Source organism: Glandiceps talaboti, chromosome 8 (genome assembly GCF_964340395.1).
Source record: "Glandiceps talaboti chromosome 8, keGlaTala1.1, whole genome shotgun sequence".
NCBI classification, from domain to species: Eukaryota; Metazoa; Hemichordata; class Enteropneusta; family Spengelidae; genus Glandiceps; species Glandiceps talaboti.
Window position 1 is genome coordinate 15,224,383 of NC_135556.1, and position 22,899 is coordinate 15,247,281.

Consider the following 22,899-nt stretch of genomic DNA (forward strand, 5'->3'; position numbering starts at 1 on the left):
GTATTTTACAAATACTGCATCATTTCATCGCACTATATTCTTCATCGCGTATTAAAAACTGGCGCCCGACGGCTATGCAAATTACGTAATCTTGTGACCTGTCGCAAGGCCAAGCTTACTACAAACACGGTGTCAGTCATACTGTTCTATGGTTTCTCAACCAAAATTATCGGTTATAACCTTGCGATGTTCATGTTATATCAAATTTAGTTTAAACGTAAGTAGAATTTGTCTGAATACGACTTTTGTTCCGTCATTTTAATCATATTTGCTCGGGCTGTGTAAGTTCGGAGATCTGAGCTCGACAGAAAATTGGAAGTAAGCTTGCCGGCTGCTACATTGATAATCGATGTGATTTTTAGATAGAATAAAATTTATCAAATAAAAATAAAAGTACCTCTACGTATCAAACTCATGCCATCCATCCGATAAACTTGATCATAGCGTACGATTGGCAGGGCCAAGAGATGTTATTTATTGCTGAACACGTGAACATAAAGTCGTAGGAAGTTATAATTCCTTAAAGCATGATAGTTGCGTAAAAATTGAGTTGTGGTGTACTGTTTACTCTGTTGAACAGTTACCATGGCGAATGTTGATTTTTCCACAACTTATATTATAAGGAATTATAACTTCCGACGACTTTATGTTCACATTGGGTATCGCAAATACACCTCAGGCTGTAGTCGTGGCGCGTCTTTGTACGCGCTGAACACTGTATAAGACCCGGATGTTGTAAAGAGCTCGACCTCTGCCTGAACGTTCCTAAAATCGGCAAAAAAATGTATACATTTGAGCGTATCTTTTTAATTTGCGTCTTTGGTGTTCTCTATTTTAGTTGTGAGGTTACTCAATTATGTTGTCGATCGTAAGGTGTTGTGTATTTGGGGTTTGATTTTGTGGTTTTTGATTTGTTGTGGTTTGACTAGAATTGTTTGGCCTGGGAAGCTTCAACCCTTTCCTACATTTATATATTTGTGCACAGGTGACAGTGTTGTTGAAGCGCGTGCCCATTCCCCTGCCCATCATCAACTGTGGAATGATGTCGGCGTTCTATAAATAGCTAACCCGTTGTGCACATGCGCCATTATTTGTACACACGTTTAATCCATCTAACTCATCAAGTCGCACATTCTCGATCTATCAAAAAAAAGAACCCAGACTAAGTATTAATTCATTTTATCTCATTTTATTGTATATTCTACATCACTTGTTTATTATTGCAACTTATTCACTGTTGGAAGACGAGCCCCCTATGTTTTCACCTGCTGTGAACTCGTGGTAGTCACGTGACCATGTAATAGTTGATAGAACTACTAGTATTCCCCTAGGGAAATAGTCATTCTATTTTCCTATCACGTGACTGCTTCTAGCAAATCATGTCACAGCATTATCACTAGGTATATTATAATAAATACTAGCAGAAATAACTAATATGCAAATGAGGCAGTCATAGACAAATCCTATATGTCATAAATCTAATGTCATGACATTGATTCAATATAACCATCAAGTAAGATGATCTGATCTGCAATTGATGAGATATCAACAAATTGGTAAATTATGCAAATTATTTGAGTTATATTAGCCATACCACTATCTGAATATAATGAGCAAGTAGTAATAATTGATTTCAACATGCACGAGTGCATGCACACACACACACACACACATACACCAACCTATGACATGTATGGCACAACTATAAAAATCATTTCAACACACACAAACACACACATGCACAGAGGGTGGGACACTGTGTTGATATAAAATATAACTTGTTTTATTACATGTATTTTACAGATTTTACCTTGAATGTGCATATATGTATACTTTACCTAAAGTCAAACATCTTTGGGACACTGTCTGTCATCTTCTGGGCAAAGTTTGTCTTATTTTGGGCAGTGTTCATCATTCTGGTTTTACCTCCAACTAACAACAGTTACTGTGTTATGCTTTCAGTCCAACATTTCTGTTTCACTTGATTCTTAATTCTCTGTCATTAACTTTGATCGACATACAGATTTATTCTTTTACTGTAACCATTAAAACTGACACTACAACATCTAGTAATGTGATTGCGAGCCAAACAACAGTTGTTTCAGACTACCATATTGTACCAACAGCTGACTTTATTGTAATACGGCCAATGTTCTGGCAAGTTGTGTGATTCAAACATGGCTAATTTGAGATGTCAGGTACATGGAGAATAACTGGAGTTGTGTTAAAATGAGTTCCAAAGGAGAAACAGTTCCCACCTCCCCCAATGACACACACTTTAGTTTTGGATAGAAGATGACAGCTATGATTATGAAGCATTATGGGATATTCTGGTTCCAGTTGCTGAAAAAGAGTAGAGAAACACCATATCAAAATTTGACATTTAAAATAAGTACCAGGTTGGTGACAAATGTACAAACAGTAGCCCCATTAATGTTGACAATAATAAACACTTGCTAACAACCATTCACTAACAAACACTACACCTGACCACAATATTTTATCTTTGTTGAAAATACAGTCCCTAACATTTCAACTTAAAGTGTATGTAAATAGGTTTCCAAACTTTCAGACTTTTTGCCTGCAAATGACGTAGTTTTCATAGGTGATTAAAGATTTGTGTGACATTTTTGACAAAAGTACTATATTAATTATACGAGCGACCTATCGGTCAGAATAGCTCCGCTGTTCTTTTTAGTTGGTATTTTGGTAGCAATGTAATAAAGTGGTCAGTGGTTTCATATGATGTCTCACTATAAAACACATTTTACACACACACACACACAAAGGATTTTTGAGGTTGGCTATAAATAATTCCAGTGTCTTACAGCTTTACCCCTGGAAAATTTTAATAATGAATGAAATAAACTAGGGATCTAAAATAATTTTGAGGCAATTCGAATTTCAATTTTCTAACAAATTTACCAAAAACACTGTCCATAAGCTAATTGTCAACAACATTCAACTTGTGGTAGACATAACATCGTCTAATATTTAAATTTACGGAGTGTCTTATGACCGGCGCATGTCAGCAGACTCGGCCAATTTTTTTTCATCATTCCATTGTATTTAAACCTTGTACTTGACATTTCGCAATATTTATAATTCTCAACAAAATACCTCAACATGCTTCACCTCGCTTGTACTCAAAGCAACCCCAGTATGATCACTGACATGACTAGGGAGAACCTTTTCAGATTTACATGTAAAACAGGGAAAGATACGCAAAACGTAATGCAAAGTCTGAAGCCAAATTAAAGTTGTAATTATTTTAATTATTTTTGCTTGCCAAATATTTGCATTTTGGAAATGGCAAGACATGTTCATGTCGATACATCACAGATAACTAACACTAGTTATCTGTGTTTACATGTAAACTGTCGGCCAATAAACACAGTTTGGTCGATTCACTGTACGTACGTACTGCTCTTAACTTCACCCGCACGCCTTTATGGCCTCGGCATGCCTTGCCTTGTCTTCATTCTAGTTCACTGTCACTCAAAATTACATGACAATATAGAATTAATCACAAGTTACATGTTATCTGAAAACATCAAACTTTTATAGTGGGTCTGAAGTGTGATTTTAGTGAGTACCAAGAACTGCCACATTAACTGGCTGTGGAAAATCGCCTGGTCGAACGAGGCCAGCTTCAACTTCGGGTCAAATCAGTCATTTTCTAAAACTGATTAGAACTTCCAAATCTTTTGTGAGAAAATCAGTGTAGACTCAATCATTGACGTCCCCCTCTACCACGCAACGTTCAGGCATGGTTAAAAAAACATGGACACCGCGATCGTGTTCCGGCTGTGACGCAATTTTCCAAAGACTCCCGAAGCAAAATGCTCATCGCAGATTTCCAAAAAAATCTATTTTTCATTATTAATATCGTAGCTTGTCAAAAATGTCATATAAATCTTTAATCGCCCATGAGAACTACATCATTTGCAGGCAAAAAGTCGGAAAAATTGGAAACCTATTTACATACACTTTAATAATTTATAATCTGAATTTTTACGACAAATATGGCCACAGTCATTCACACGAACGTCATGAAACAGTGATGTGTATATGTGGACTACTGTATCTGATATTTACGCAGGGTTTGGTTGAAATGGGCCCATGCACATCAGAGTTGTGCATGTGCAATATAGTGATTTTTGGCTACTTGACCTTGAAGATAGAGGTCAAGGTCAAAAGTGAAGGACTCATCACAAAGCTCAGTTGAGGTTAAAGCTACATTGTTTAGAACTTTTTGCTCAAATATGTACTGCTCGCAGCTGTGGTCATTATACAAAAAGAAGTGTTTTAACAACTTTAGAGTTGGTTACAACAATGCTTTCCATATTTTGATGACTTACTCGCATGATTGCAGCACTAGTCTAATGTTTGTACAGCATGCAACCCCACTTTTGGAGCCCAGATGTAAACTGGTTTACATTTTTTACAACATACTAGAAATAGTCATAAAAGTTTAATTGCAGCGGTACTTAACTCCGATACAATGCTATATTCAGGGATTTTCAAATTGTATAGAGATCTGTTGTATTTTTAAATGCTTGTATTTGTTCATGTGTATATTTGTCAATTTTGTCTTTTTAAGTTCTGTTAAAATGCTGTTTTGTGTGTATTTTTATCTATGGGATGTTTATGAGTGATTTTGCGTTCTTTTCTTTCCCGAAATAAAGTTTAATACTGATAATGATAATAATAAATGTATACAGAGGTTTATGAGTTATTATCGATACTTACAGGAAGAGAGTAATTCTGGCATACCAAGGTCTGTAAATTTATCAATGTAAGTCCATCTGTACGAGAAGACATGTGACTAACTCCACCCAGTAGTAATAAAATATTGTCATAAATGTCAGAGGAATGGGCATACCTGCAAGAAGATAGATCTTGTTATAGAAAGTGACTCTTCAATACAAGTAAATGATGCTAGGAGAAAGACAAAGGGAACCATTTCATGTTTATTGAGATGAGTATCTATGACTAAAGGAACTTTTTTTAATGTAATTTTCGTTTCCATAGAAATAAAGTCGTTTCATTTCATTTTATTCTATTATAGTTCTATAGCAGATAATGAACGAAATCCAGCAATGGCCACTACCAGGTTACAAAGTGACAAGTTCACTGTCAGTTTATAGGTATAAGACTCTTAAATAGTGACTAGGAAAGCCAAGTTCATTATCAGCTTAGGGACTTTATTTTGGCAATTTGAAACTACAAATTATGGCTTACAAAATTCTTGTGCTAGTTCAAAATTTAAGGAGCTCAAGAAGCCATATTTTGTGGGCAAATGAGATATTACATTCCTAAAGCATTTACAAAAATATGTAGTCATATGAATCTAAATGTTTTGATGTTTTTGTTGTTGTTGTTTACTATGAAAAATTACCTAAGGCCTAAAAAAAAAATAATTGCTTGCTTCCAGTTACCCAATCCCACCTGGCTTTTCACTGCCGACCCTAGACTTTTTTTTGATTTGAGAAAAAAAATAATAAAATCGCAAAAATCCACACACACAAACAATGAATATGCACATGTATGTCATAGAACACTGTCCTAATACCAACTTTGAATGATTTGTTCAAGCATGTCTGAGTTATGGCTTTAGACAGGGAAAATTCGCAAACAAAATGGCTGCTTGGTGGCCATATTGGATCGTATGATGAAATAAATTGATGTGCATATGTATGCCATAGTATGTTGCCCCGTACCAAGTTTGAAAAAAATTTTGGTCCAAACATCTCCAAGAAATGGCTCTGGACAGACGGATAGAACCCAATCCATAAGTCCCCGTCCCGGACTTCATCCGACAGGGACTAAAAACTACCTACCCCCACCTATTCTAAAATTGAGTATAATCGGAACCACACAATGTTTTTTTATTAGGCCTAATGACATTGTCTAATCCTGCTCATATTTACTCATCATTGGTAGGGTTAGATAGAGAGATATTGTGGCATCAGTTAGGTGACCTAAATGAATGATTGATGACTGATGCACCAAAAGATTGTAACTGACATAACGGATGATTGCATATTGTCACATCCACACACACACTAACACACAATAAAAAAAAATTCACGTCGTTACACCATTTTAGACAAAATGTCCTGACCAGAAACAATTCTTTCCTTTTTTTGGCCTAATGAACCCACAAATTATCTATATCATGAAAACAATAACCAAAAGGTAATTCTCAATGATTTTGAATTCATTGCACAAATTATTATGTGAGACATGATACATAGTGTGTTTAATGAACTACAAAATTCTCAAATTCAATCTTATTAAAATCTGGTGTAGTAATATAGCTAGATTTCTTTTTACCTTCATTTTTCCTTCATTTTGAGTTGATCTGATGCAAAGGTGAAGTACAGGTAACCAAAAGAAATCTTGTTGTATTCTCACATCAGATTTTAATGACACTAAATAAGTGTGTATTTCATATTTATTTACATAAAGAAATGGCATCTCATTGGACAGTGTAATTTCAAATCTTTTTCATAACCAAAAGATAATTACATATAATTTGGAACTGACTTCAGATTCAGTAAGGCCAAATAAAAAAAATTGTTTGGGTCCAGTTACCCGACCCCAAATATCTTTTCATGCTGACCCTAAATTTTGTTTTATGTATTTCAGAAAAAAATAATAGAATTGTGGAAATTGTGAAGTCTTCTCAAGAAATAGTGGATGCAGAAACTGACATCAATTTAAAAAGACAATATAAAACTGTTCTTGCAATCTGTAATGGCTGTACATCTGATGAGAAGAAGCCAATAACACAGAGACCATATGGAAAACAATGAAAAACATACCTGAACCTCGACACTCACACTTGAAAAAAGAAATTAAAAAAAATAAATTTACAAATCTACCTACCCCACCTATTCTAAAATTGAGTGTAATCGGAACCACACAATTTTTTTTTGTTAGGCCTATCTATGCTATTCCATCAGCTTTCATTTGCCAATATTGTTATTTTGCAATGAAAACCCTACAACTACTTCAAACCTTTAACTATTTGGATAATATAAAATCAAAATCAAAACACACCAAACTAACCATAATTAAAGGAAATGAAAGGAAGGGCAAGGAAAGGAAAGGAAAGGAAAAAAAGGAAAAAGAAAAGGAAATGAAATGAAATGAAATGAAATGAAATGAAACATTATAAAATGAAACAAGTGCATAACATCTACTGCAGTATTCTCTTGCCAGGCCATGAAACTCTAACCTATTGCTCATTATCAAATTATGGTGTAAATTGTTTGTGTTCATGTGAAAAATTGTCTATCATTTTAAAGTGGTTCCCTGCCAAAATTAAGCTACTCAATAAGGGGGAAACTCTAAGTTTTTTACTCTATATTTCCCCCTCTTCAGCATTCTAAAAACTTAGCACACACACTGATTTGACATTTGAAAGTGTTCATACCTGGGTGGCATCTCTGGAGTGAGTAATAATTTCTCCCAAGACATTTGTATTTTATCACAATGTAAGATATATACTGAATTCAAGGATTTTTGGTCAGCATCTAGACCCCCTGCTATTATCATTTTACTCTTCTTATAAGTAGTTGCTGAGTGTGAATGTCTGGCTCTTGGACTTTGAGAATCATCTTCAAGTGTGAGCTGTAAAAATATATGTTATTAAAAATCAAATCAAAATACAAAAACTATTGTTCACCTTCTTTTTGTGATATTCTGTTGAATATAAAGAGTTAGTCAATATGATGCAGCAAACATGATATTTTATTTATCTCAACAATACTTTAACTTGAACGCAATTGTTTTGTTCAATAAGTGATATATTGCTATATTTATCATAGAGACAGCAGAAGTGTCCCTGTCTTTTTACCAAAATCAAGTAAAAATCCATGAACTGAAAAGGAAATAATTGCATCACAACCCCTTTACTCTTTTAGGGAGTACACTTGCAGACATCAGTGGATGAACAGAACCTTTTACAAACAGGAAAATAAACAAATGAATTGGATTAATAACACCTGGTACAGCATGTTGGAACAGCAGAGACTTGTATTACATTTCATCGCTTGACAAGAACACTTTTATGGCCTTTTTACATGTACATGAATTGCCAGGGGAACTTCAAATTTGTTTGTGAATGTGAACTATTTTGCAAAGAGGCCATACAACTGTTCTTATTTAAATAATGGAATGTAATATTTGTCTCTCTGTATTTCCAACATGCTGTGCCAAGAGTTTTTAATGCAATTCATTTGTTTACTTCCCCTGTTTGTAACAGGATCCGTTCATCTATAGTCTGAAGTCAAAATTGTATTTGAATTGAGTGCTTCTGGAAAACATTCAATTTTTGAACCACTGGCAGCACAGTCACTTGTGAACCAATATTCCATTCCAGGACTGTGATATTGTGATATGTGGCGAATAAACTGACACAAAGACCGATAATGGTACCGTTATTTCTTGAATATCGTAAATACCTATAATACGTCATAATTTTGTATTATGATCACCCTAGACCAGAATATCACAGTCCTGGAATGGAATATTAGTTCACAAGTGACTGTGACTGGCAGCCAGTAATCTTACCTTTTGCCATATGAATTTTTTGCTGTTAAACATATAACAGTCTCCAAGAGTTCGTATCTCTGTACTCCTTCCTCCAAATATCACAACACATTCACTCTCACCTAAGGTAATTTTACATGCAGAATGTCGCCATCTTGGCATGGGAACATCCCCAGAACACTGCAACTTGTTGCAGTCATAACACCACCCTTCAATTTCCTTGCTTAAACAGATCAATTCATTATTTTGTACTGGTTTTGTAGGTGATGTTCTTCCACCAAAGATTAAAAGCTTATTCTCTGATAGAGCTGTTACAGTATGAAAAAGTCTTGTGTCTGAAAAAAGATGAAAATGTTGAAAAGTTATCTTTTTTATTAGAATGTGCCTCAAAATAAATTTCCTCGAAAATTAAAATTCTTCACAACTCTCCAAACTTTGCCAAATGCAAATTTGTTCCTGGTGGTCCTTTTTAAAATAATGAAATAATTTTCCGAGTTAACACAGTCAGTGGTCATATTCTTTCATTGTGTATTTTGTGAATGATTATATTTTATAAATTCAAATTCGTTATGTTTTCTGACCTCGTTACATGTGCAGTAGTACATTTTGTCATATTCCTAAAAAACCTTCTGAAATATTTATTTATTAATTACTAATTGTGTGCATATACATAACCTATAACATGCGATATAATAATCAGAATATAGAGTGCACATTCTATACTAGTCCTGCTTGCATACGGAGTCATTCGGGACTCGATTCTGACAACTGTCGCTCCCTTCTCCATGTCAGTAATCTAGACCTGTGCACTGTCTGCAAGCAGAACTAATTCTATACAGAATGCGTGCTACTCGCCGAGTCGAACAGATAAATATATAATCTGATGTCATCTTGAGTTCTACTAACATACAACGCACACCATATTTTAATTCTATTTTATCAACAAAAATAGTATTAATTTGATAAATTACAAGAAAGTCAACATGACTGTTGGCAGGCAGTCTACATGCACAGCTTCACAGGCAAGTTTACCGATACAACACAACTCATAGTGTATTGAGAGTATCTAGTCATTATATCTATCAACATATTTTCAAAAATCGACCCAGTTGCAGCTAGCCATGCTTTAACGAAGTTCTTGTGAAAAAACCACTCACCTATTTTATTGTGTTTAGGCTGTACACAACAAAGTTGTTTTTTCTCGTTATCAAGAATCAAGACATCGTCAAGTCTCACATGTTTTCCGTCATCACTTATTTCTCCAAATCCACCAGTTACTACCAAATCACCACTCTGAAGCTGACAGCATGAATGACCAAATCTTCTGATCAGTTGACAAGCATCAGTCCTCTGCCAAGAGAACTCAATCTCAGGATCAGTACTTGTGTTGACGTTATTAATGCTCTGCAGTTCAGTTAGCATAGTGTCAAATGACTTGGCCAAATCTCCACGAAATGAACATACAATTACATAGTGAGAACATTTCAAATGCCATTCCTGTAAAATAACACAGTAAGAAATAACAACACAAATTATCTTTCATGGTGATAATCATATATAAATGAGACACCAATTTACATAACAATTGAAAGGGTGCAATGTTTCAAAATGTTACAACAAACAAGATTGCAACAAGCTGGTTCTCTTCATTAAACAAGGAAGTAGTAATGGAATTCTAAGGAAAGAGATTTCTCGTTTTTCTGTGATACATTTAGACTCTCAATAACCTATCTTCAATAAAAATCTACAATAAATCATTCATATAATTCTATATTTGATAATCTTTGCCTTGCTTACATGTACCCTATTATACTTTTATGCTTGAAGATAGATGTTTGATTCACTATTTGGATCAAGTAGGCAAACTTTTATGCTTTGATCCAATGGTCATTTTCTCTATAAGATTGTGCAATCTTTTGGAATTACTAGAACATTACCTCAAACTCATCAAAAGGTTCAAGAGTCTCAATTCTTTGTCTTTCATCAGGGGACAAATACCTATTGTAGAGTTCATTCATATCCATTGCCATGGAAACCTGCCATCCCTGTAGTAGATAAAATTATACAGAGAATCAGATAATACTGTATGCATGCTAGTTTGATGTATGTATGTATGTATGTATGTATGTACATGTATGTACATACATACATACATACATGTATGTATGTATGGATGCATGCATGCATGCATGGATGTACGTATGTATGTACATTGTTCTTACATACGCACGCATGCACACACAGACGTACATGTATGTATGTGTGTACGTACGTATGTTATCACTTGTAACTCATGTATTGTGTCACTACCCATTATTGCATATTTTATATAGATTTTATTTCTGACAAGTCCTTGTCAGTGGGCTCTCCAAACAAACAAACAAACAAAAGAATATGAAAGATGAATAAGGCTGTCCACATGACCAAGTAAATGTTAACTATATGTGCTTGTATTGAGCATGAACTGGAATGAGATATTGTTGTCCCAGCATGCTTTGCAGAATGACCCACACACTACCTGTGTAAAACAAGTCAATGATATAGGGTGGTCTTACACACACTTCAAGACAAAAAATGACATTATCACATAGCCATCATAGTAGATGAATTTGACATAATTTTTTTTGGCAAAAAATGGCGTTTCAAGTTGGACCACATACTTTTAACTCACCTGAGTCAGATATCTTTGTCTTTGAGATTCAATTGTGGGATAGGACTCTATAGCTTGTAGTGCGGATCCTAATGATTTAAAATGACCACGCCTGGTATGGTAGAAATAAAACATCATTTTTTATCACCAACTGAACATTTGCTATTGTACAATCTGCATTACACTGGTGGCACATCGATCCAGCCAACATCAACTAGCGATGAGAGTCATACTAGTATGTATATACATTTGTACTGTAGTTGTGAATCCTTTTTTGACTCGTGTAGACTTTTCATTCTTGATTGTATATACATTTGTACCGTGGTTCTGATTCCTCTTTTTTGACTTTTGATTCTTAATTTTTGAAGCACTATGTAGGGGTTTGACCCCGCTTTGAATGCATGCACAGTGCACGACCTTTGACAACATATTTTGGAGAGAGTAGTTTCCAAGTTGCTGGTTTTCAAATTTTTCTGAAATTTTCTTTAGACATAGTTTCTATATTTTCCAGAAACTAAATTTCAAAAATTTTTCCAAGGCTTTTGAATGCTATTTTCAGGCAAAATTTGACACAGACATTTGACCCTTAGTTTCTAACAGTCATGTACACTTCTGACCCCATTTTTAACATTTTTTGTAGCATTTGTGCTTGAAATTTCAATCTGTCAGGATACACATGACTATCTATTACTTAGCCAAGTAACCCCCCCCCCCCCCACCCATTGGGGAGAGGGGTGAGGTATACATATGACTTACTGACTGACATTGAAATGCTAAGAGAATGAACATATTGACAAATTCATGTAGTGCAACTGTACATTTCATGTCTATCTTGGGACACTCTGTAAGGTATACTGTGACAAGGGCACCCTCATGCATTGGTGAAACCCTTTGAGTGTTTGCAGCTGTTAGGTGTGGCTTGACATGTCATATCTTATAGACAACATTTGGGAAAGAATTGTTTGACCAGAACAAAGACAAACAACTTACATGACAATGCCAAATGCATCATATGGTAAAATCTGTCAGGGAAACAAAGACAGGAAAAAAAAATGATACACAAAATGATCAAAAATAATTTCAATAAAACATAGTCAACTGAGAAAGCTGTAAATATCATGATCGAAGCTTCATTTTCATTCTAATTCAGTTCAATCAACATTAATGCATGACATATCCTCACAGCAGCTGCTGAAGATATCCTGTTGAAGACGGTGTGTGCGTGCGTGCGTGCGTGCGTGCGTGTGTGTGTGTGTGTGTGTGTGTGTGTGTGTGTGTGTGTGTGTGTGTGTGTGTGTAACTATTTCCATGACCCTCGCCAGAATTCTGTTTTGTATTATTACTTTCAAAGAATGTATATTTTGTTTTCATTTTCTGGTGAGATAAATTTCAATTTCAATCTACTAACTCTCTAGATGTATATCACTCTATCGACTACTCTCTAGATGTATGTGATAGTGCTAACTGTCTTACCTGTTCATAAGTAACAAACATAGAATTATTAAAGAATTTGGCAGCCCATGCAATTAACTCATCAGACCTGAATAAAATCATAAAGAAATCGACTCATTACTTCAACTCAATAAGATAATGAATGTATAAATATGGAAGTCATGCAAAAATGAAAAATGTAAGAATTGTGTCATTATTGATGCAAATAACTTGTTGTTGTAAGACAAATTCTGATTGGCTACTCATCTCGGCTACTCATACAAGATTTGGTACAGGAACACCTATGGTGTTGTGTCTGATATATGTAACAAGCGCTCACGCAAGAACAAATGACAGTAAACCTACACAGCCAAAAAGAAATCCCAAAGCGTACAATACATCGGATTTTAATCATAGTGTAAATTTCCCTTACTCGACATTGTGTTAGAAGAGCCTTTGGCTCAGCAATTTATCAAGTTTAAATAAAGTCAAACAAACAAACAAGAGTGGGAGTCACCAAATGGTACCGGTATGCTGTAGATAATAGGTGGAAGATTGAGGAATGGTCACGTAATCACTTAAAACCAGACTTCAAAAAGTTAACTCTATTCCTAATACACATTATATTTTCAAAAACTATACAAACTAGATCAGATATCTGATATTCTAGTATTCTTACACTTTTTACCAAAAAGAACCATTGGATGAAAAAGAAGATTCATGAATTTGATTTGATAATTCCATAGGCAATTTTAAAGTTTCATTCAACACAGAAATGACCAAACTTGATCCAAGTTTACAAAGCTCAACTACTATATAAATATATATTATACGAGTCACTGTTAAGTTGCATATGTTATTAATTGATACCATTCTTTTAATTAGCAGTGGATTTAAACTAGTTAGTTTATTCATTTTCAAACTTTTAGTTTGTTAATTCAATCTAGGGCATTTTTATATTCTGCTTGTAATTCATGCATGTTTTTTTCTTTTTAATAATTACAGTTCCATTCAATTTAATCCAAACTTCTTCAAGAAGCTCTCTCAGGTGCAAAACTAGATTCAAGACATTTTTGCACTCAGATGCAACCGAAGTTGTACATATTTGAATATTGATTCATGAACACAAACTTTATTTTGTGAACTTACACATATAAGGACTTAACTATGAAACAAATCTTTTAGATGACCAGAAGAATACAAAATATCCATGTTTAAGTACACTGCTGATCAATCTGATGAAAATCTGATGTGGTGAAAGTGGCTAAATGTTTTTATTTACCTCTATTTCCTTCATTTTGTATCATTTATTTTGTTCCAGGTGATCACCACCTTCCCACGATCACTTGAAACAAAACAAACCACATAAAATGGTGGAAATAGAAGTTAAAATAAAAACCTTTAACCGCTTTCACCACATCAGATTTTAATCAGATTGACTACTGATATAATTCTTACCTTTTAACTGGCATATATGTCATTACACATTCAGATAAAAACAGTGTTGGTAAGTTGAAATTAATTCCACACAGTTGCAATGCATTACTTAGGCCATCTAGTTTTGTCATATCAATTCCAAGCAGGGTGTACTTTACTGACTTTAAAACCACACCTGAAATGGAAAAACAAAATATAAACATTACAATAAAGAGAGCAATGCAGTGACTGGGACACTGGCATCAAGCTCCCAGATGTACATCACTTTATCTCGCTTCATAACCATATGCCTCATCCATATGACATGAGCCAATAATTGTGGTACATTCATAATGATACTAACCAGATGTCAGCAAAAATGATGTTTTTGACTCTATGAGTAGAAATTTCATTTGAAACTATGAACCCAGAGTCCATGAACTTTCTTTCTTGCATAAAGAGAAGCAAAGATTAAAATTGATAAAAATGGTGATACATATACCTACATTGGAAATACTTGTATCAACATAGATTCTTTGTATTTCAACACCTTGCTAATTTTTCATGAAGTTATGATATTTCCTTTTCCTTCTTTGTAACTTTCCCTAACAAGATGGAATTTTGAATGCAGGAGAAATATACTTATGCCCTTTATCTGTCATAATGTTGACACATTGTTCGACATGTACGGGATTAGCAGTCCTCTACTGGAGCTAATATTAAAGTTTGTGTAGCGGGTTATAACCAACTCCTTGTCTGAGTTGATGCTGAAGTCTTATCAGTATTGGATAGTGTAAGACAAAGGGGGATTTAGAAGGTGTGATCATTGGGTTGACCTTTGTAGTTCAAGTAAAACCAGTCCAGCAGAGTCAGAAACCATATGCCTGCACATGGAAGTATGTGGGAAGCCTCCATGGTCTCAAGAATGAAATGCAAGAGGACCAAAATAGTTTGCCAAAATTACGAGAACTTAATTACGGAGAAAAATAGTTGTGGCGAAAATAAGTCATACTACTGTACCATGAATGGAGTAGTGACTGCACAGTAAGGGTTTAACGACGAAGGGCACAACTGTTACCATTCAAAAGAAACGGTAAACATTTAAAAAACGAATTTTACACATATCTTCATATGAGCTACACTATAATATAAGACACGTCTCGTTGCTCAGCCCTATCAGGGCTTGTGAATGTTGTATGGCTTATTTGTTTCGCCGTGAACACTGCATGCTGTGTGTGTCCCCATCCGAATGTGTACACTTTTATCTCAGTATTATCATCACCTAGCCTGGCAAGGGGTGAGACAGTGTGTACTTTATCTTAATCTAGTCTAGCAAGGGTGAGATGGACTAATCCTGCCATCCTGTGAACTTGTCAGGCATAAGTACAATAGACACCGGTGTCTATTGTATACTTCATTGACTTTTCACAAGACTCCTGCTTTAATGCAAAATAAGCAACATACATGAAATATTCATATATGCACAAAAACATCTATCTATAAATGTATATATGTATTGACATATATATGTATTTATATATATATGTGTTTGTTTGTGTGTGTTTGTGTGTGTGTGTGTGTGTGTGTGTGTGTGTGTGTGTTTCTATCTATATATATATTATTCTGTCAATAAGGCTGCTTAGGTCCCAAATCTACATGTACAAGTGGCGATCTGATGTATGTGAAATTGCGAGTACATCACTAACGAAGTAATTTTAAACTGTTGCTGCCATGAAAGTGAAATGCCCTATACACACACCAATTCAAACTGAAACATGCAAACATTCTTCAGAAAAGTTCATCATACATTACCTTTGGTGAATTCTGCTTCATCTTTAACTAAATCTCTGATAAGTTTACTCAGATCAGGTTGGCATTCAATGATGTTTGCCTTCCTCTGAGCAACATCCATGAAGTCAACCTCAAAGAACTGACAGTGTTTCAGCAGTCCTTGTGCTTCCAGTCGGAAGTAGGCCGAATCAAAACCAGCTCCAAGTGAAACTATCTACAACAACAAAAATGCAAGTACAATTATTCTCTAAGGACGTATGAAGTCTGTGAAACTCATGAAAGAAAGAAGTGTGCCATGTAGAAAAAAATGTCGCTAGGATATTCAATATATCTAACTTTCAAAAAAGCTTTGTTGGAATCATGTTTCCTTGGTTAATATATGCCACGATTATCATTAAACATAAAATTTCCTAGCATTTGAAAATGAAGGTTAGAAATATTAACCATGGATGTAGTATGGTGATTTACTGTATTTTGTTTTTTGTTTTGTGTCATCACCATCATCTCCGCTGCCGCCACCATTGTCATCATCGTTGTCACATCATTAATTATCATCATCACATCATCATCATCATCATCACCATCCCCACCACCACCACCACCATCACCATCATCACCACCACCACCACCACCACCATCATCATCATTAATTATCATCATCATAATCATCATCATCATCATCATCATCATCATCATCTTCTTCTTCTTCTTCTTCTTCTTCTTCTTCTTCTTCTCAATTGCCTATTACAATGTAGATCTTTTGTGGGTGGCGTTGTTGGATAAATTTTAGACAGGGCTATGCCTCTAAGGTTTCAAACATCTACCCATTTCTAAGGGGCTTTTTGACAAAAAAAAAGATCACAGGACTATAATACTTAAACAAGATAGACCCATGAGTAAGGCTGGTTTGGCTGTTGGGGGCGCTATACAGGTTATTACCCAGGCATGTGGCCACCTACTTTTACAAATGATATGCTAGACATTTTGTGGATATGATTTGTGGACGAATCTTTGGAGGTAATTTTACCTTTTGCTTGAGGATTTCACAACATAGTCAATATTTGTACTTAAGTAGTTTTATAAATGAGTCTTTTTGGCATTGCAACCAATGTAGCAGGAGTGTCTTTACATCCAGATGAATGAAATAGAAGATAGATCAATAGAGATTGTTTATACCTGTTTAAACGGTTGCTTTGAGTCAACAGTTGTGTTCAAAAATTTCTTAAGGATGAGATTCACTGCTGCTGCCCTGATATAGTAACCTCTGTTAATGAGTGGGGATCGTCGTCTTGTCTTGCTGACAAAATGTCTTAGGAAATCATCTTGGAAATAGCCTTGTGCTATCATAGAACACTTGCTGACGACACTGCTGTCATTAGTTCCTTGAATCTGCCACACAAAAGAGAAAAGGAGTGAGCAAAACAAGGTAAGTATAAAAATCATATCCTGGCACTGTGCACATACGCTTCAGTAATAATTATAGCTTTGTTTTTATTTGCAATACTTTTTATATTTTATGTTGTGTTACTCACCATTTTTCGTTTTATTTTTTATTTTCTTACGAGGTTTGCAAAGACAAACAGAGAGCGACGTAGCGAAACCAATACAGTACTGAATCTATGTCCACATGTACTGTTTACACCTCTCAACCTTTAGTCATTCCCTACATACATGGAGCACTTTGCCAGGATAAACTGGGTAATGTTCCAATCTTAGTCTAGACTGTAAGATACGTCGTGACGTTTCGCCCTCATGGCCGATGTTTGAGGGCGCACTGTCACGGCGTACCTTACAGACTAATCTTAGTCCTGTGTCTATTCAAAAGTATTTCAAACACCACATGTCCTCTTTGAATACATCAAATATAACATCAAATTGTTTATTGAGAGCTGCCTACATGTCTTCTATGCGATATTCAAAATGGAGAATCGTATATAAGAAATTTACTTGATAAATATTGTGAGAACAGTATTTGGTCAAATCTTTGTTTGATTCTACAATCAAGAAGGTTCTTGGTACAGGGAATTACATGACACTAGAAAAAACAAAATGAAAACATATAGTCTATTTAAAACAGTTTTTGATTTTGACAAAATATCTTCTGCAAATTAAAAAATCCTGTTTGTAGAAAACTAGTGACTACATTTGAATTTCGGATTATAATATTCAAATTGAGTCGGGTAGACGGTGTACTCCTAAGATTCCTGTAGAGGAAAGATTCTGTAAATTTTGTCAAAATATGGTAGATGAATTCCATCATTTAATTCTTTGTTCTCATATACAAATGAAAGGGCACTTTTTTCTTCTTCTGTCATTAAATAGTTCAAATTTTCATTCCTTAAATAACAAAAGTAATTTTTTTCATATTTTAGATGATAAACTTCTTGTTGACGTAAATCAAAAAGTCCTCTACAGTGTATGCAGCCCTCTAAGCCAATTTGACGTGCCACTGATGTACACAATTTCTAGTGACGTACCAAAATGTGGTGCTCCCCTATCTCTAACTATGTGGTGCACGGTGACTCAAAAGAAATCCCAGTTTTTCTCATTTTGACTCACAACAACAAAATTTGGCTATCACTAGAGGGCACACTGGTCCTCCAGCAGTTGGCTTAAGGATTGTATTGTATTGTGTTGTTCAAAAAATCTCAAAGTAACAGCCTATATATCACTAGTCCGCTCTCTCCTAGACTACTCGTCAGTGGTTTGGGACCCCTACTTTAAGAAGGATATTGATCGACTTGAAGGGATACAACGTCGAGCAGCCAGGTTTGTTTATAATGACTACAGCAGACACAGCAGTGTTACAAAAATGATACATGATCTTCACTGGCAACCCTTGGTAGAACGCAGGAGAGATCAGCGTTTAGTGCTCCTCTACAAGATTGTACAAAGCCTTGTAGCCATTCCTGCCGACACGCCATTTTCATTTAATACTAGACCATCTAGGCGATCACATCCAAAGGCAATTAAAATACCTATGTGTAAAACTGAAACATGCAAACATTCATTCATACCATTAACTATTGTAGACTGGAACTGGTTACTGATAAACATTGTCACTAGCAACACAACAGAACAATTTTAGACTGCACTTGCAGCCCACAGGCACTAATGACTGAACTCACTTACCCTGGACAAATTTTGCTCAGTAGTGAGCTAGTTTCCAGTACTTATACAGATACAGATACAGATACAGATACAGATACAGATACAGATATTAACTTGACTTCTGTATATATGTTATTTTCGTATGCTTTACCAATACCATGCTTGCTATGGCATGTTGTTATGCAATAAGATTGATTGATTGATTTAGTTGGCTGATTGATAGATTTATTGATTGATTGATTGATGGCCCCCTCCACAAATTTTGTGTGACTAATGGTTGACATTTCTTACAATATGCCCTAGAAGGTCAAGGTCAATGATTCTAGCAAAGCTTACATTATTGGGACAGATACTCGAATATCAAATTGAATGGCCTGTCAATACTGTTGTCGATAATTTTACAATTATAGATTATTATCATTATTATTATTATTATTTGACTTTATTTAATCTCGATAGACTGTTGAGCCAGTGGCTCTTCTCACACAGTGCAGTGTCGAGAATTACAAATTACATTCTGAAAACATCTCGGGTCCGGTCCCCGGTTTTGTGTCTGTGAACTAGACCCGGTCGAAATTCAACATGTAAATTAAAAAGCACTTAGGAGAATATTAAAACGTACCGCCACATCACTTCTGGTTTTCGTGGTTTTAGCCATCACGATGACTGCGACAATATGTGAACGACGACGTTGTGTCCCGGGGTTGTCTCAAGCTCGATCGTCGATCGCGCTCATACGCGTACACATGGCGCCGCCATGTTGATGATCTTGGGTCAAAGGTCACATCTCCGACCACTGTAGAGTCGTCTGAGGTCACATATATAAGTTGTATAACTGGAAACGCGGCTTTAGGTGGATCGCCGAATTACAACCCTTATATCGTGTACATATCAACATTCTATCATTAGTGTTCACCTTCGTGGCTGTAAGCCTTGCTGGTTTTGTTGACATAACAGATTTTGAAAACGTAAAGGTATGTCTACTGTCTAGGATAGCAGAACAACTATCGTCCAGGTACTCGAATCAATCTGGATGATTTTTAAAAAAAAATATGTATGGTAAATAAGACATATATTTTTTAAAAGAAAAATCATACAGATTGATTCGAGTACATGTGAGAACAACTATGCATGGATTCCAGAACTAACGAGAACTTAAATAAGGGAGCCTTCAGTATTTACAAGGGGGAAGGGAAGGAGGAAATCACACATTCTCCATTCGTAAAAAGTGACCCTCCCCTTTGTCCCATTTTGTAAAATATGACCCTCCCATGACATTTGCATATACTGAACGTTAATCAATATTTCCATTATATGTATAAATACAAATTATCATGATTATAGTGTGCAGAGAAGGTGACATGATATGAGTGAGCGCGTCCGCGCCCTTAGAAACCAATTTGCAACAATGTATCACCCCGACACTCTCGCTACAGAAGTGAGCCACCAACGTTCATTTTGCCACGATGTATTTCTCGAACTCACACATCACATGCATAACAGCAACACATAAATCTACCTCTACAATAGGAAAAGACTTGTTTTTTTGTTTCGTTTTTAAATTCTATTTTCATTTTGTTATTTTATATATTCACAATCTTAGCTTTATTGTGCCATGATGCCCATGGCAGGACTCGTATCCTTTCAGAACGAACAGTCGACGAAAGGTAAACCAGGAAGCTACCGTGTACAGGCAGTACGGGGACATGGTGTTGTTCTACAGTGAGAAAGACTAGGTTTTCAGGGGTTTCACGTGTTTTTATTGATATTCTCGTTGAATTTGAAGATTATTACATCAAAGGAAGGAGGTGAACACTGAAAATACACATCATGAGTAAGCTTTTTTGCAAAACTATACAGTCAACAATCGTCCGCTCACTTCACACCTGTCAATTTCACGCACATACGTTGTTTACGCGTATTGTATTACATAGTGTTATTCGATTATAAATATCCATAATCTTAGCTTTATTGTTCCATGATGCCCATGGTTCTGCTTACAGGTGCACGCGTTTCACTCAACACCGTGACGGAGAAGGAAGGGCCGATTTACTCCGTATGCAAGCAGGACTAACAGCCTAAACAGGATAATTGTTCATCACCGAAATTTTCGTTTGACTATATCATTTTATGTAAGGAGGTCTTTGTAATGAACGAGCCGACTACAAATTTATTAATTAATGTTTAGCTTTTGACAATTATTAATACAATTAATACAATAATTTACAATATAGAGTGACTTTATTATTGAACCAAGGATATTCGGACATCAACTATGATTTTCTCACTGTTACTCCACACGTTATCATGTATGTACCTTCAAACCAATCGGTGATCTGACAACAACGCGTACTTGGGGACTTCTTATCTCTCGTGCTCTCAGTACTAGATCTATATGCCTAACAACCAAGCCCACAGCAACTGCCAAAATCCTTTTGCTAAGATAACAATATTAAGTCAAGCATTCAAATATTAACAAATCTGGTTAGCAACCATATGAGCACACACATAGCAACAACCAATAGTATATCTTGTGCGACAGTTCCAATATGTGGAATGGGTATGAATCAATTTGCCAAGACAAAATAGTGTCCTACCAATCAAACCCTCTGAAAATTACATTACCAATCATTGCCCAAACACTTAACATGTAATTTCATTTTATCTAATTTTGATTAAAGTAGTGTATGTTTATTAACTGCACATAATGAGTTACTTATATGTATTTCATGTTGTCTTCCCTCTCTAACAATAACCATAATTGAATTTTGTCAAAATGCATAAACAAAACACACACACACACACACACACACACACACACACACACACACACACACACACACACACACACACACACATACCTTTGCATAACTTTTGTCTGCATCCACTGAAAACCTTGTATAGAATGAAATATCGTTTCAAGTCATTGTGAGTGTCTTTAAAGGGACATGTATCAATCCTTGGTCTTCTCATTAGTGTTATCTTACCATGAGGATTACTTTCAGATTATTGTTTTAAATGTTCAGGACCAACCTTATAGATCTACCAATCAACTGGTTTTCACACCTAGAAATTCAGGCTAATCTGAAGTTGGCATTTAAAGTATCAGTTTCAAATCTTCACATAACTTCATAAGAGCTCTTTATCAATTCTAATGTTCCCACCTCTTTCAACAAGGACATTCTCCAAGCATTGTCCAACGTATATTAAGAGCTGCCCAAATAACCTGAATAGAGATGAGGGATAGTGTTTCCTCCCTAAGATCCATGGGAACATTCTCCTTGATCATGTCGCTTTGTGATGTGATCATTAACATCACCGTCTATCTAGAGTGAACAACAGTCACGGGCAGTCAAAAGATCCTGGCTTATCAACAGCGCCCTCTATCATCGAGTGAACAACAGTTGCAGTCGAAAGCTCTTGGCTTATCAAATTACGTTATGTTTATTAGTTATAATTTTAGTACTCATAACTTGGTATGATTTCAGTTATGAATTCATTCTTATTTCATTTTCATATTATTCAATAGTATGACATGTCATTACAAAACATCACAATAATAACTAGATAATTTGATAATTTGATGAATCTTCTTCAGTAGGTAAAATGGAAAACAACATGTAAATTTGAGTAATAAAATTGTATGGTATCATTATGATTTACACCTCCACTCACAGTATAGTCAAAGTCATTAATCTAGAAGTCCTAAAATGCATGAGATGCAATTTAAAATTCATCCACAGTCATTAACACCATGTCTTTGTTAATCAATCACAAAATTCTAACCAATAAAACAGTCCCTCAATAGAAAGTTAGTGTTTACTGGGGCAGTTATGCAAAGTCGAAATATAGTATATTTGTCAGCCCAGGATGCTACTTATACACTGTCTATGTCACTCTAACAGTTGGAGTTCACTGATTGGATGAACAACATTTTG

The 22,899-nt window shown here is 35.3% G+C and overlaps 1 protein-coding gene across 1 annotated transcript; it reads right to left on the reverse strand.

Moving 5' to 3' along the window:
* Positions 1-1,797: 1,797 nt before the first annotated feature.
* On the reverse strand, positions 1,798-19,686 carry LOC144439035 (tRNA wybutosine-synthesizing protein 4-like). The gene is made up of 13 exons (XM_078128278.1): positions 19,584-19,686; positions 17,027-17,239; positions 15,872-16,064; positions 14,102-14,255; positions 12,686-12,752; positions 12,203-12,234; positions 11,234-11,324; positions 10,500-10,607; positions 9,720-10,059; positions 8,584-8,897; positions 7,445-7,641; positions 4,753-4,885; positions 1,798-2,343 (listed from the first exon to the last, which is right to left on the reverse strand). Exons 1-13 carry the CDS (start codon positions 19,617-19,619, stop codon positions 2,182-2,184), a joined length of 2,040 nt encoding a protein of 679 aa, XP_077984404.1. The 5' UTR covers positions 19,620-19,686; the 3' UTR covers positions 1,798-2,181.
* Between the last annotated feature and the right edge of the window lie 3,213 nt (positions 19,687-22,899).